Genomic DNA, 14,873 nt, shown 5'->3' with positions numbered 1-14,873 from the left:
AGTCTATATACGTACCAATGGCCCACTGGGTCCGCTTGAGCGTGAACTTTGGACTTTTATTTCACTTTCATGCTGCGCCCCGGTCCTATTTCGCATTTGTAATCATATCCTTTTCTTAATTAGAGGGTCAGGTCAGGAAGCATTTTGGTTTGGTTGGGCGTTTCGCCTGCCTTTTCTGCTACGTTGGCCCAACACGAAATTATCTAATTAATTTCCCTAATACATTCAAAATCGCTGGCGTTATACATCTTCATTAACTTTGGGCATTTTTCATTCTCTTTGCAGGTAATTATGCCGACGACGTACAAACTCAGACGTAAATATAGTTGAAAGTGCAGGAAGAATATAAAATAAATTGAAAAAAAAAACTTTTCAGGTTTAAAATTGAGAATAACATTTGTTTGGTCTTTTTCGTTTAATCTTCATAATATTTGTTTGTTTGTCCTTTAATTTACTTTATTGAAATCATTTCAATTGCTTTTTGTAGACTCTTTGATTTAATTTGAAATTCTTTTATTGTTTTATATTTTTATTTATTTTGTTTTGTACTTTTATAATTTCTTTTAGACTTCCCAAATCCGCCTCCCTGGTTGATTCATTAGTCACCGAAGCCACGTAAGTTCATATTGTTTTGTAATATTTTATTATTATTACGTTTATACTTTCCAAATTAAACCCAATTAGAAGCCATTATCCAACTTATCGTCCCTAACACAAAACTATTTACCTTTCCTCTCGGAGTAAGAGGAAAACTTTTTCTCGCAGTCGAAAAATCATTTACACAGAAACTTTTTCTCAAACTCGGCCATGTCCACGCCCATTTAAGCCACCAAATGGCGTACAGCTTGGGACAAAAAACATCATAAGGACTGTAATCGTTGAGTAACCCCCGTCATAATCGCCTAGGAAAGTCAAATACTCATACAAATTGTTGCCCGCTGGCTCTGAAAGTTTAAGTGCGTCAAAGTGGTAGTTCTCACACTCAAATGTGTGGTAACACTTTTCAAAGGACTCGTGCCAACTTGATTTAACCACCTGCAGGTTGGAGAGGCGAAGCTCTCCCAATCGCCGTGAGAAACTCAAGTCGCAACTCTAAACGCTCGCCCACGTGTTGAGCATTAAGTTACCTTGGTGGGACCTCTTCCTTTGATATTTATTTCAAGTTAATTCATCTCAATCAGCTTAAATATCAAGCTAAATAATTCATTTGCATTTTCAGGGCGTGCTGGCTGCGTATAATTAATGCGCATAAAATTCCCAACACTTTGCACCTTTTTGCTACCAGTTTATTTCCGCCGTGCGCCTTTGGGCCGCCCTCTGGCTTGCTGGCCATAGTACATGGTACACACACTCATCCGCCATTCAGCTTTTGATTGAGCGAGAGGACCCACAGTCCAGGAGCCAAAGCCCCTTGGCAACAATTGTCCCAAACCTTTGCCTTGGGATCTTTATCATTTCGGGGACTGTGTCGCCGTCATTCCCATTAAATTCGGAGCGGGTCAGCGAAGGCTATAAATAAATGTGTGTAAAACCCGAAATTTGTTGCATGAAACAAAACGAAATGAAAGGGGATATCGTAATATTGTGAAGGGACTGTTGTTGGATGTTTTTCTATTTATAACGTTTTCAATCACAGCCAACCGAATGCTAACCTACTTACAGAAAAGGGGGAAAAAAAACACATAGCGTTGAATGCTTGATAAGAAAAAAACATAAAATAATAGCCAAGCCAAGTTTTGATTTTATTTATTTATCAGAATTTAGTTTATTATTTCTTTAAGATTATTATTAAATGCAAAATTACTTGTTCTGTAACTAACGTTAACTACATCATACAATTTTTATAAAACAAATTAATATAGAGATAAAGTGTTCTTGGAATAAAATGATCAGAGTATGGGTTTGCAAATCTAATGACTATTTGTCATAAAATTATTAACTAAAGTACTAAAAATTTGTTGTTAAATTGATAAGCTCCATTTCCAAATACATAACAGGGCAGAGAAGGAATCGAATAATACATCGCACTCCGCACTCATTTCCATCCAAAAACCAATACCCTTTGTTGTGGCCATCAGAATGGAATCCAGAGTGGCCACAATTGGCATTCGCCGCAGGTGTGCGTGTTCCTGCAAATGCGAGATTTCTTGCCAATCCAGAAACCAGAACGGAACGAAAAAGGTTTCGAAGAGATGGGTATACTTTAGTATACATGCCTGTCGGTCCACCTGTCACTTGCATGCAGAACGGTATTTTTCTTTCCGCTTTTCTATTTTTAGACAGTGCCGTCAACTTTTGGTCTAATTAACCTTGCTCATCTTTATTATGTGAGACTTTCCTGGGAGTGGGGCCGCAAACAATCTCCTAATTCTACTTAAATTGTTCAAGTGTTCAATCTCTTACCTATTTAAAGCTAAGCTGCCAAGTCGTAATATTTTTACGGAACTCGACTTGCTTTGACGATTATGTTTCTTTGTCGTATTTGGGAGCTTATCGCAGTCGTCCTGTTAAATGGATATGGCTTAGGTGCTCGTTTCCTTAAATGCTTAAGCCTCGGTAGCTGCGACAGTCGTTAGGCAATCATATTAAGTGGTTTAGACATGGGGATTTCGGACAACGAGCTTAATTATACAAGTATGATTATGTCCAAACGGTGGCAACTATTAGAGTTTTGTGGTGGCGTGAAATTACCAAGCGAGATTCCTGTGGGAAGTACATGTAATTATCGTACTTAAACAAAGCTTAGTTCGAGCAAGCCAAGTAAGTGGCAGCTCCAGCAAAAAGGTCAGACTTTATAATCGAAGTTGGTTTATTTTTGCCGGCTTTGTGGGCAAACGGATTTCGAAATGAATTACCAATCTCCCATCCTGCTCGAATTCGTTGATTGGCTCAATTGGAATCGGCGCAAAGAGTTTCAATCTCTGTTGGCCAGTTTTTTCATCAATTCTCGCTTTGAATAATTTATGCTCGGCATTTTGCCTCGGCTCGGTTTCCCCTTCTCTGCGTTTCCCATGAATATTTAATAGCACACTTTCCGCCAGATATTTATGTTTGTGCAGCTCACTCTAATTAAAAATAAAAGAAAATAAAAAATACACAAAGTAAGTGAAGAAACGCAAAGCCAGGGGAAGAACGGACGAAAAATAAAAACTTAAATGCGGTATGAAAATAGAAATCTGCCAGGCATGAAAAGTCAAATGTCACATGGCCAAATCGTAAATAAAACGAGGAGGATGGCAATCGTGTCGATGGATGGATGACTCACATTTATGCAGGCGTTTAATGTTGCGTTCATCTTTTATTAATAGCCACACATGGCCATGATTATGTAGATGGTCCTGCATCCCTGCTGCTCCCCAATTTCCTGCTTGTGGTTTTTTTCCTGTCTCGATTTACATGGCCGGGCTTATCCGCCTTCTGTTTACCTGCTCGCTGGTAATTTGTCAAATGTGTATTTTACTTTGCTGGCTGTTGCGCCTGTGACAGAGTGTGGCATTTGCTAAATGGCGAGGGTAGCTTGAACAGTATTTTACACGTATATTTTGTCTCAAAGTTCAGGACCAACAAAGAGAAACGCAAGATTTTTTTGTTTACCTACTTAATTTTTAACTTGATCGGACGAATAACACATTACCTGCAACATAAAAGTAGCCCCAACAAATATGCAATGCTTTTTTTTAAGTTTAGTGACAAATATTGACAAGGAATCTTTCTTATTCTAAATGACAATTCTGCAAAATAACTTACTAAAATCTTGTTAAAACAGTGAAGTAAAGTAAAATCAGCATATTAGTTCCGAAACATCAAATTAAATGACTCAAAATGTTCTAAGTTTATACTTGCCATGTTAATATAAGACTAAAAGTTAACTTTGCTACTGTCGTAGCTACCCAAAAAAACAAGCCAGCCTGTTTGGGTTTTACTGATGAAAATGATGATGGCGGAGATTCTTTGGCAACAACTGGAAGGAGGGATGGGAAAAGGAAGCTCAGCAGGTGCCTTTAGCCGGGTATTATTTATTTTTGCTTTATACACGCATTTAGCTTTACTTTCTTTTCGCTTTCGCTGTGGGGCAAATGTAATAAATTTCCTACAAGCATTATCTTTAAATACAGGCCCATTGTGAGGCAACAAAACGAAAGGAAGAGGAGATGGAGGGCTTAGAATGACAACAAATGGTGTTGCCATGGTCTTTAGTTATTGGACCTTCAGCTTTGCTTTTCTGGATCCTATTTAGACCCTTTAAAACTGGATAAATCTGGGCTCGATGCCAACAAAATCTCAATCCAATTAGTAGAGCAAGTAGAGGTAGAATATTGTACATACTTCATAGTACTCCAATTAATGGCTTCAGCAATTAAAATGGCCAATTCGCCAGAAAAGAGTGAACGAACAAATGGAGCAACTGCAACAGTTGACGCCATCCTAAGCTGACAATGTAATTTTCACACCAGAGCATTGGGGATCAAGGGAATTTCAGAGTGTGGCGAAGTGTCAAGCTTGGAGGCAAGCACACAAAACACCAAAATCCCCAGCTCTTTTTGCCACACTTGCACTTCTCCCATTGCAGTTGCGATTGCAGTTGTCATTGCTTTCCCTTCGCTGGTTGTTTTTCCCAGCCCAACACCCCACTTTTCACTTTTCCCAGGCACCCTGCAATTTACATAAGTGCCGTGTGCGTTGGTCGTTGTTTTGTCATTCACTTTTTCGAAGGGTATAACATGACAATGTTGCAATACGCAATTTTGAAAAGGGAAAATTGTGTGGACTATTCTACAAAATTCATATGGGAAAATATGCAGGAATTTATGGGCAAATATGTTTGAAAAGGGGGAATGTTTTATATAAATGTTCTTAACTTTTTCCTTACAATACAGCGCTGGAATTGAACACATTTTGATGTTTTCAAATTGCATTGAAAAATCATGAGTTTGGTTCACCACAAGCAAAGCCTCATAATCCTGTGCAGTGTTTATCTTCTGGAAACCTCTGCAATGGATCGCCAGCGCCAGTAAGGCCAATTAATTAGTTTTTACTGGCCTTGTTTACCCCTCGGATTTATGATGAAGATGTCTGGAGAATTGAGGTCAGATTCCGCTGTAGAAAATTCAATTCACTCCTTTGGTTCTGCTTCTGCTGATTTCTGGCATTGCGGCATGTCGTATTTCTTGTTCTATGTGTTTGCCGCAGCGTTTGCACCAAACTTTTGTAATTAAAACTTTTCACGGGAGAAATCTGGTGGCAAGGCAAAAAAAAGTTGGCTGAAAAGAATGGTTAAAAAACAGCAGAATGCCGATATGAATGCGTACCAAATAATGGATGAAGATCGAAATTTATGATTTCTACTTGAGAGAGGTTTTGGTAATTCTGCAGAAACTGTGAGTGAGCCACTTAAAGAAACCATCCCTCAAGTGAAAGTCCAACCACTTAACGGGTTTTCTTGGACTAAGTTATGCAATGCCCAAATGGGAAACCTTGGAGCCATAAATAAGAGCGGAAACTGTTGCCGCCGCTGTCAGGTCAGCAAAACTGCGTAAAAGCCAGCCTCAACCCCACTGCTTCCTGTTCGCCAATGACGAAGACATAAATCACAAAGGGAAAACCCAGGGAAAAAGAAAGGAAAATAGAGGAATGGTTCACTTGGAGGCTGGCCGATTGCTAATAATAAGGCGATAGTCGATAGTATATAGATATGCAATAACTTTTCCGGTGTGTTTATCGAGTTGGTTCCCTAATTGGGCTGGACCACAGGGCGTATGCTGGCTATGGTTCGACATATGCTTATTTAATCTTTTGACCCATTTCTGCAAAATTTAATTTGCTGCCACAATTAAGTGCAGTCTTAAATAGTGTAATGGGGTTTTCTGCAGTTTTATTCGATTTGCGGCAGTGATTTTTTGTTCCAGCTGCTCTTATTCCGCATCGTTGGAACGAGTGTTCAACGCGGCGTATGCGCAATGCCTGTCCAGTCGTTTGCTGGCCTTGCCCTGTCATAATGAACCATAATGCATATGGATCAGAGGATATATATATAAGTGAAGCCGCATTACCCGAGTCGCATAACGATTGAAATCCCTTGCTTGTCATTGTGAGTTTTATTCTATTTTCCCTTATAGTTCAGCTCGCTTTTCTGTGTGGAATGTGCGCGTGCTGTATGTGCACCACAATCCTTTACATCCCCACATCCTAGGCACAGAAGAGGCGTGTCCTTCCTCTCATTCCGCGTCAATTCCCTTCTCCTTGTACCGCCGCAGGCCGAGCATTCAATATTGCAATATGTGCATAGAATATCTAAGCGGCGAAGCAAAAAAAAGTGAAATAGAAGGAGGAAGGGTCCCCAATCGATTGTTGTACTTGGCTGAATAAGACCCTGAAGGCTTAAGTCAAGCCATTTTATCGCAGTTCCAGGGTTTTTTGAATTCCTTATACTTAAAACAGGGGTTGCCAATAAGTTATTTTCAGCTGCTTAAAGAATATTGCTTTTAAAAATTAATTACCATTATTGTTCATCTTACCTTGAGCGGGGATTCATTAAACACTCGTTTGAATTACTTTATAGAGTGCACGCATAAATCAAACAAAAAAACTAACAGGTTTTTTAACACAACTTGTTAACAATTTAAAACAGTCAACAGAACAGAAGATATGGTACTAAAACAATTACATTTTTATGAAAAGAAAACTAGTTTTAGAGTGTTGTTCCTCTGGATCTGTGAAGTAGTCAGATAAAGCGGTCCTTTTGTTAGAAAGATTCCGATTATAGGGCCAAAATAAATGAACTTACGATGTAGTACTCTAAGGGCGCCCGGCAGAGGGGACACGCTTTGGTGGGGCTCCGATCGTAGACCTTGCAGAGACAATTCTTGCAAAATGTGTGTTTGCACGGGGTGTTAACCTGCCGACGAAGTTTGCCAAGGCAAACGGCGCAAAATTCATGCATCATGTTTGTTTGTTTTTATACCCTTGCAGAGGGTATTATAATTTCAGTCAGAAGTTTGCAACGCAGTGAAGGAGACGTTTCCGACCCTATAAAGTATATATATTCTTGATCAGCATCACTAGTAGAGTCGATCTAGCCATGTCCGTCTGTCCGTCTGTCCGTCCGTTTATATGCAAACTAGTCTCTCAGTTTTAAAGCTATCTGCATGAAACTTTCCCAAAAGTTGTCTTTCTATTGCAGGTAGTATATAAGTCGGAACGAGCCGGATCGGACGACTATAGCATATAGCTCCCATAGGAACAATCGGAAAAATAAATGAAAAAAAATTATAACTTTTCTGTTTTTTATTTTTTTGTTTAGTTCTTCGACATTTAGTAATGGTTAAATATTTCCGATTTACGGATTAAATTTCATCAAAGTCGGACGACTATATCATATAGCTCTCATAGGAACAATCGGAAAAATAAATGAAAAAAATTATAACTTTTCTGTTTTTTAATTTTTTGTTTAGTTCTTCGACATATAGCAATGGTTAAATATTTCAGAATTATGGTTTAAATTTTATCAAAATCGGACGTCTATATCATATAGCTCCCTTAGAAATAATAAAAATATATAAAATAACTATCAAATAATTGAGCTGCAAATCATCATAGCTTCAATGTTTTTAAACATATACGAAAGTAAATCATAATTTTAATGTTTTCAAAAATGTTTAATTCTTGCAATAGCTGCAAGGGTATATGAACTTCGGCTTGCCGAAGTTTGCTTTCTTTCTTGTTTTTTTTTTTTTTCAGCTTCAGTTTCTGAGTTTTCAGGTTATTCCTGTGTTGTTTTAGTGACTGACACAGTGTCACAGCCTGGGGTGAAATGTTTGTCAAAGCGATCTCGAGCGGCATTCTGGTCACATTGTCTTCCCCACACACACACACACACACGCACACACACACACATAGTCGGGCTGTCACGTTTCCTATGGGCTTGTCAGCGGGATTTTATTTATGATTGTGTGAAAATGGTTCAATGAATCGCGCAGGACTATCAACGCAATAGCAACGTGCCTTCAAACAGGGTGCTTCCCTAAGACAGTAACTAATATAACAAAACACGATTACACAAGTGAGCTCTTAAATCTCCGAAAACTATCAGACTTTAGGAAACAATTATATGATTAGTTATATATATAGTATATATTTTTTCTTCATGACGATTGTATTGATCAAAAAATGTTGCCTTACCTAAATATTATATAGATCATATCAATTAGCTTTCACCCTGTACGCGAACTTATATAAGCACAAGCGGCTGACAAGTGGAGACGCCTGCTTATTGTTTGACACAGTACATTATAGATTTTTATCAGGCCCTTATCCAGCGCCACCCACATGCAAGCATTGAATATTGTCAAATTAGGGCAAAGATTGATTGTCATTTTGTCAGTCAGTCTCACTCAATCGCCGAGGACTAAGGACTAACACACCCGAACCCAGAACCCCGACTAATGCTCCTTTTTTTCTGCCTGCCTCTTTTCAGCGGATGGTTGGGCAGTGCCAAGGGTTGGCTGGGAAACGCCTCGATACCGTCGATGCCAGCCATGCCGTCGATGCCATCGATGCCAGCTATGCCAGCCATGCCGTCGATACCATCGATTCCGGGACTGCGCAAAGCCGGAGGCGCCGAGGGAGCCGAGGGCGCCGAGGGAGCTGCAGCCGGAGAGGGCGGGGCCGCCGCCGGTGGAGCCGTGAGTGGTGGCGAGGATGACGACAAGTCGAGGTATATTAGGTATGGGTGCCAGCTTAACAATGACGGAATTATATACGAAGCAGCCGCTGAAACGCTGAAAACAAACCAATGCCAAAAATGTTATGAAATGAAGATGAGAAGCGCGTTTGTACTTTAGTTCCTTGGTTTCGTCTTCGGTTAATCTCGGTTTAAGCCATCCCAAGTTTATAGCCTTTTGTTCAACTTTTGCGGGTACCTTTTGTTTGAAGTCGTTGCCGAAAAGTTTTCTTTCCTCCAGAAGAACCGAAAGAATATGAGCTGAGGCTTAAGTTTTTTTTGGTTTTGTTTACAATTAGTTTGCTTAACCAACGGTTGAAGCCTTTTTCACACAATTTACTTATATACTTATCAATATACACACATTTTTCTCTCGAACTATAAAATAACTATTTACTATTTACGATTTGCCTATATACTCCACATCAAAGAGAACTCGCTCTCTTTCACACATTTAGTTGAGATATTGTTGCGAATTTTCACCTAACCAATAAATTTATAATTACCTATTGATTTATTGTACACGATTTATCTTGTGCTGGTTCAAGTTTCACTTTTTCACATATTTAATAACTTTTTGTACAAATTGAAATACGATCTCTGTCTCTCTATAAATCTCTTTATCTCCAACCCTATCTATCTTCCCCCATCTGTAAAACAAAACAACATTTACAAATCGTTTCCACGTTTTTGTATATAAAACTAAATAAAACAAAATAATTTAAGAAAAAAACCTGAAATTGGAAATACAAAATTTTGTCCCTTTACAAAAGTTTGGAAAATTAAAAAAAAATGTTTGATTAACTTTCAAGCTTTTCTTACTACTAAGAATCTATAATGTATTTATAAAATGATAAGTTTGTGATTTCTCCAACTTTTAAAATGGACACAATTTTTGAAAAAAAAAATTTGTATTTCAAAAACTGAAATTACCATAACTCATTTCATTCAGCTCATGTTCAAAACCGATTTTAATTTGGCTATGTCGTGCCACTAGTATTTCTTCTTCAACACAAAACATTAAACACACATTTGGCAGTCCCATCTTTTTGTTCTTTCAAACCATTTCATTTAAATATATTTTTCAAGGCGTCGAAGCCAAAAAAAAAGAAGTATTTTATCTTAATTTTTCGACTTTGATAAATGCCCAAAGTATCAGATTCCATCATTATTGAGCGGCCCATCGAACCAGGTCAAGGAAACCGAATCAAAACCCACAAACCTATCTGGAACCAAGTCCTATGGCTACGTACAGTAGATAAGAGAAACAAAGCTCAACCCTAATTGTTGTTGGTAGAAGTGTATCATTGTCATTATTCCGATCATTATCAGTACCATTATCATTGTCCTTTCATTTCCTTGTCTCCAATGCAAGCCCATCTCGTTGTTTTGCTGTGTAGCTCTACCTTCTGTGTATTATTTCGGTGCATTATTTATATTTCTCCTGGCCTCTATTTTTTTTGAGTAGCAGCTAAAAATTGCCTTCTTTCGCTATGTGTCTGTGTTTCTCTGGAGAAAAATCTTTAAAATGAAAAATGAATTGAAAGTTGCATTCATGAAGATGGTAACTAGTCATTGCATGACTTCTTCGTGTGCTCCCCATTTTTTAATCACCCTGATTTTTCTCACGTTAAGTTGTCCCTTTGTAGTCTCTGTTTTTGGCATCGTTCATTCTGACATTCATATGAGATTCCGTCATTCCATTTTGCATTCACGAATCAAACTGAAAAATACAATATAAATAAATAGCTGTATACAAAAACATGAATACGTGTAAATATACATATGCGTTAAAAAGCAAACCAATATTAAGCTTGTGGATAAGTACAAATAAATTATATTATATCCTTTAATGCCACAAAAGATAATAATATTTCGGGAACCCTTAAAGTAATAACTAATAAGTGGACTTTTCTTAGATAAAAAACCAAAGTAAATGTTTAAAAAAGGAATGAAAACAAAAATGATATCCCTATAGTTGGATGAGAGAGACAGAACCCAATAGATAATCTTACCTATATAAAATGCAGCACGCTTAATAAGTGTTGTTGCATGATGATGTATCTAGTTTTTTGTATAAACTATGTTTTAGTTTTTTTTTTTTTTGAAAATTCTCAGAATGTACTTTTACTTTCTACTTAAGTTTATTTGGCTTTGCTGCCTGCTGCATGAATTCATCTTGGAGCTTCACACACTATCTTTAAGATTACACGAAAATTGTTTAAATAACAAATATTTATATATCCTTTTTCCATCCCTCTCGTTTCTCCCCTGCCGAAATTGCGCAATTGCAGCGCCACGGAGGGCGCCGACTCGCATCCTGCATCGGGCGGTGGCACGCCCACCGGCGACGAGGGTCAAATCGGACAGGGTAAGGGCGATGAAGTCAAAAGTACGTGTCACACTTTGATTGGTAACCAAATTACAAGAGACAACTTCAAACACATTGTGCTAAATGTCGAATCAATGTCAACTCGAATTGCCAATTCAAAAAGATTAAGATAGAAAGCGGTGACAGGTTACTAACCCCGAGTTACAAGTAGTTTGAACCAACCACCCAGATAACCCGCTCCCCTAGTAAAACATTTGCTTTGTAGTCTAGTTTAGTTTAGTTTAGTTTAGTTGGTAGCAGCCCCTTTTCTTGGGCTGATTGCAGTGAACGGCCTGAAACTTACCGCATTCTGATTTAAATCTGTCCGACAGTTACCACAAAAGTAACACAACAAGCCAAACACTTTGGATCCTTCTTGTCATCGGCCATCAGCAAGGCTGGCACCAAAATCAAGGAAACAGTCAAGGATAATGTGAGTGCCTTTTGGGAATGAAAAAGAAAAAGTATTTAAATTGCATTTGACTGTTTTCCCAGACCATTCTCGACTCGTTCAACAAGGAGCAGGAGGCCTTCATCAAGGGCCAGGGCGGCGTGGGCAATGGGGCAGCACCCTGGATCGGGCATGCCAACGAGGCCAAGATCAAGGAGGAGATCCTGGGCCTGTCGCAGGACCGCCGCAACTTCGTGCGCGCCCCGCCCGCCGGCGTGGACTTTGAGTTTAGCTACGACACCGCCTATCCCACGGCCATAGCCATTATGGCCGAGGACAAGGCGCTCGAGACGATGCGATTCGAGCTGGTGCCCAAGATGTGAGTACAGCAGGGTTATGGCCAGCAACAGAGGCGTTACCAAAGAAACTACACTATTCACAGCATCACTGAGGAGAACTTTTGGCGGAATTACTTCTACCGCGTCTCACTGATCATCCAGGCCGCCGAGCTGGGCACCCTGGGCGCCGATGGCGTGGGCCAGGCCTCCAGCGGCGAAGATGGTAAGTCGGCTGCAGCTCCTCCTCGCCCCTCGTCGTCGAAAACTCTGGAAAATAGATAATGCAATGAAATGCAGGTTGAACAGACTGTCTCGCTCACCAAACACTCACACTCGTTACTCGCGCGCTCTCTATCTATCTACCTATCTATCTATCTACCTATCTATCTATCTATCTGTCTATACCTTTATCTGTATCTGTATCTATATCAGTATCTGTATCTATCTGCCCAAGAACTCTGTCTATCTTTCTCTAAGTCTAAGTCTTTCATTTTTGGTTCACCTTAGCCACACGCGCCTGTTTAACTTATGATTTCTTCTTAGTCCTTTTCACACACGCTAGCTATCCAAAGTTTTCCGTTTTCTCGCTCTCTCTCTCTCTCTCTCTCTTTCTCTGTATCTACCTTTTTGAAAGTATTAAAATCTCGAGTCTCGAACTAACTAACATGGCTAGCGTCTGTACTACACCGCCTATGAGTATGCTCAAGTCTTAAGTTGAATTAAGCCCTTTGATTTGTATCCGTCCCTCCACCACCTGCACTGGCTTGTGTCGTCGAGGACTCGAGTCCCGGTTTTCGGTTTTACCTCACACCCCCACTCCGCTCATCTCAATCGCGTCTCGAAGATCAATTGAAAATCGCTCCACGAACGCCGCCAGCCGCCCAGCGCCTCACCTCAAATCGATTAACTTTGCTTACTTTCCTCTTATTGGTTTTTTAATTATTTATATTTATGTTTTTTTTTTCTTTTCTTTAATTTATTATAATATATTCCAACACGAAATTACACTGTGAAAACGAACATGACCGTCAAAATCTCAACTGTGTTAAACAATCAGCCAACGAAGTGGCCAATAAAGAGAGCACATCCAAGACTGTCGAACCAGCCAAGAGCGATTCCAGTCTGAAAGCCATAGCCGAGCAGCCAAAGGCCGTGATAGAGCCGGAGGTCCAGGAGCCCCATGGGGCAGTCAAGTCGAAGGCTCGTGCTGGCAAAGAGCTGGGCCAGAAGATCTCCGAATCGGAATTCGTTTCGGACGACTTTCAGGCCTCCAGCGAATCGGACTTGGCTGAAATCCAAGACGGCATGCGCAAATTGGGCATTGATAGCATGACCCAACTGGCACTAGCCACGACTGATGGTAAGATTTTGTGTTATTTTACGTTCCCTTCTCAGTTTCTTTCTTATTGTTATTGCAGTTTAAGTTACTTTAATTTGAGACTAACATTATTTGTACATACATTGGTCCCATGAAATCGATCAAACTGAATTTCATTGGTGTTCTGGTAAACACAACACATTCATTCATACACATGCCACTCTTAAGACATCCGAAAATATTATGTGTAGCTGCTAGCTAGTTATATTGCTTAGCCGGCGAGCTTCAGCTCTGTTTTCATCTAGACTTTAGGGAGTTAGCAGACACACTCATTGCCATTTGAGCACAAAAATGTCTCTTGTCTGAGTCGCGTATTTTGTTTTCCCAGCATACATCATATTCTATTTTGCAAACAAAGCCACACATTAAAATATATATTTTTGTTGTACAAACACAAAATAAACAGAACAAACAATCTAAAAACAAACAAAAATGTGTGTACAAATCAAGTGTAAAAACCGAACAATTCTCTTTTTTCTCCTCTGCTCTGTTTCTTTCTTTTGTGTAAATTACATTTTGTATGAAAATCGTTTTTACTTATTATATGACGACCAACTCAAGCTCTGGCATTTAATTACTAAAGCGAATCTATCAATTGAAAGTAATATTAAACCAATAAAAATAAACGAAATCACATAATAAACATAGAAGTAAAGCAACTAAAAGATAACAAGAGTATTATAAATTATATAAACACTTATAAATATATATACTGGATTAAATCGAACTCGACTCAAAAGTTTCGTTTGCCATTTAGCAAATAAAAAAAAAATAAAATATATACATACATTTGTATCATATGGTATAAAATTTGATTTCAAGTATCAAGCAACAGTTTGAGAAAGAGTTAAAGCCACAAACCAAATTTCGAACAAGTTGAGTATGACCAAACTGATCAAAACAATCTTATATACTACATATATCCTACTGATACAACTTTCGCTCTCTCTTTGCAATTTCGTGCTCCTTTTTATTCAATTTGCAATTAAAGTTCATTTACAAAAAATAGCTAGATGTAATTTTCGTTATCTCCTCCGTTTCCTACGATCCAATTCTCATTTCGCCTTTTACTTTTACACATTTCTCCACATTGTTTAAACCAAAAAATATATTCTTAACTGGCCGCGACACAAAAATGAACCTCCTCTCCTAGCAATACACAAAATTTTCCAAAAGTATCTTACCAAAAATATTTGATGATGAATTTGTATGGAAAAACATTTTTAACAAAACATTTATTTTTCTTCATGTATTTCTTGATTTATTTACGAATCATCTTGCAGAAGATTGAATGGATTAAAACCAAAAGACAAAACAAAATGCTAAATCTAAAATTCAAAAAGCAAAAAAATACAACTAACAAAATAAACAAAACAAAACTATACAAAAAAAAAATACTACAAAATTGCCCACAAGAAAGAAAAGAAATTGTTAAGCGAAACAAAAAAAGTACTACAACAAACAAAATTATATAAATACTTATACAAATATTCACTTGACAACAATGAACATTTGAGTTGAACCCAGAAAACGCATTATTTATATAAACCGATGAAAGAAAACCCAAAAAATGTTGCTAAAAAGACAAAAACCGAAACCAAATTTTGTGTGGTAAGTTAGATATTGTTGGTTGAATAAGAACAAAAAAAAAAAAAAAAAGTGAAATATATACAAAT

The 14,873-nt window shown here is 38.3% G+C and overlaps 3 protein-coding genes across 21 annotated transcripts in view; 1 reads left to right on the top strand and 2 right to left on the bottom strand.

The window, feature by feature from the left end:
• LOC128266236 (synapse-associated protein of 47 kDa) overlaps nucleotides 1-14,873 on the top strand; it is a 28,443-nt gene that overhangs the window by 9,500 nt on the left and 4,070 nt on the right. For 6 of the 19 annotated variants that reach the window (XM_053002602.1, XM_053002598.1, XM_053002601.1 and 3 more), the window contains 7 exons: nucleotides 568-615; nucleotides 8,474-8,722; nucleotides 11,014-11,111; nucleotides 11,423-11,523; nucleotides 11,586-11,860; nucleotides 11,924-12,042; nucleotides 12,877-13,179. In XM_053002602.1, coding sequence (XP_052858562.1) covers nucleotides 568-615; nucleotides 8,474-8,722; nucleotides 11,014-11,111; nucleotides 11,423-11,523; nucleotides 11,586-11,860; nucleotides 11,924-12,042; nucleotides 12,877-13,179 — 1,193 coding nt within the window. Of the gene's footprint in view, nucleotides 1-567; nucleotides 616-8,473; nucleotides 8,723-11,013; nucleotides 11,112-11,422; nucleotides 11,524-11,585; nucleotides 11,861-11,923; nucleotides 12,043-12,876; nucleotides 13,180-13,758; nucleotides 14,073-14,480; nucleotides 14,603-14,873 lie in introns of those variants that run through there. The other 13 variants (XM_053002608.1, XM_053002613.1, XM_053002607.1 and 10 more) reach the window with 11 other exon arrangements.
• LOC128251666 (uncharacterized) lies at nucleotides 5,238-6,510 on the bottom strand. The gene is given in 3 exon segments (XM_052978750.1): nucleotides 5,238-6,312; nucleotides 6,314-6,465; nucleotides 6,498-6,510. Coding segments are annotated over 3 exon segments (252 nt in total). The 3' UTR covers nucleotides 5,238-6,225.
• Nucleotides 6,517-7,363, bottom strand: LOC128266244 (RING finger protein 151). The gene is made up of 2 exons (XM_053002631.1): nucleotides 6,785-7,363; nucleotides 6,517-6,710 (listed from the first exon to the last, which is right to left on the bottom strand). Exons 1-2 carry the CDS (start codon nucleotides 6,941-6,943, stop codon nucleotides 6,669-6,671), a joined length of 201 nt encoding a protein of 66 aa, XP_052858591.1. The 5' UTR covers nucleotides 6,944-7,363; the 3' UTR covers nucleotides 6,517-6,668.

This window comes from Drosophila gunungcola, chromosome 3R, assembly GCF_025200985.1.
Source record: "Drosophila gunungcola strain Sukarami chromosome 3R, Dgunungcola_SK_2, whole genome shotgun sequence".
NCBI classification, from domain to species: Eukaryota; Metazoa; Arthropoda; class Insecta; order Diptera; family Drosophilidae; genus Drosophila; species Drosophila gunungcola.
Note: the sequence above shows the minus strand (reverse complement) of the source record. Positions and strands in the feature narration are given on the sequence as shown.

Excerpts from the sequence above, each read along its gene's own strand:
- LOC128266244 (XM_053002631.1), bottom strand. The coding sequence starts at position 6,943 with ATGATGCATGAATTTTGCGCCGTTTGCCTTGGCAAACTTCGTCGGCAG. Across the intron at positions 6,711-6,784 it reads CGCCCTTAGAGTACTACATC|ATCCAGAGGAACAACACTCT; the intron begins GTAAGTTCATTT and ends ACTACTTCACAG.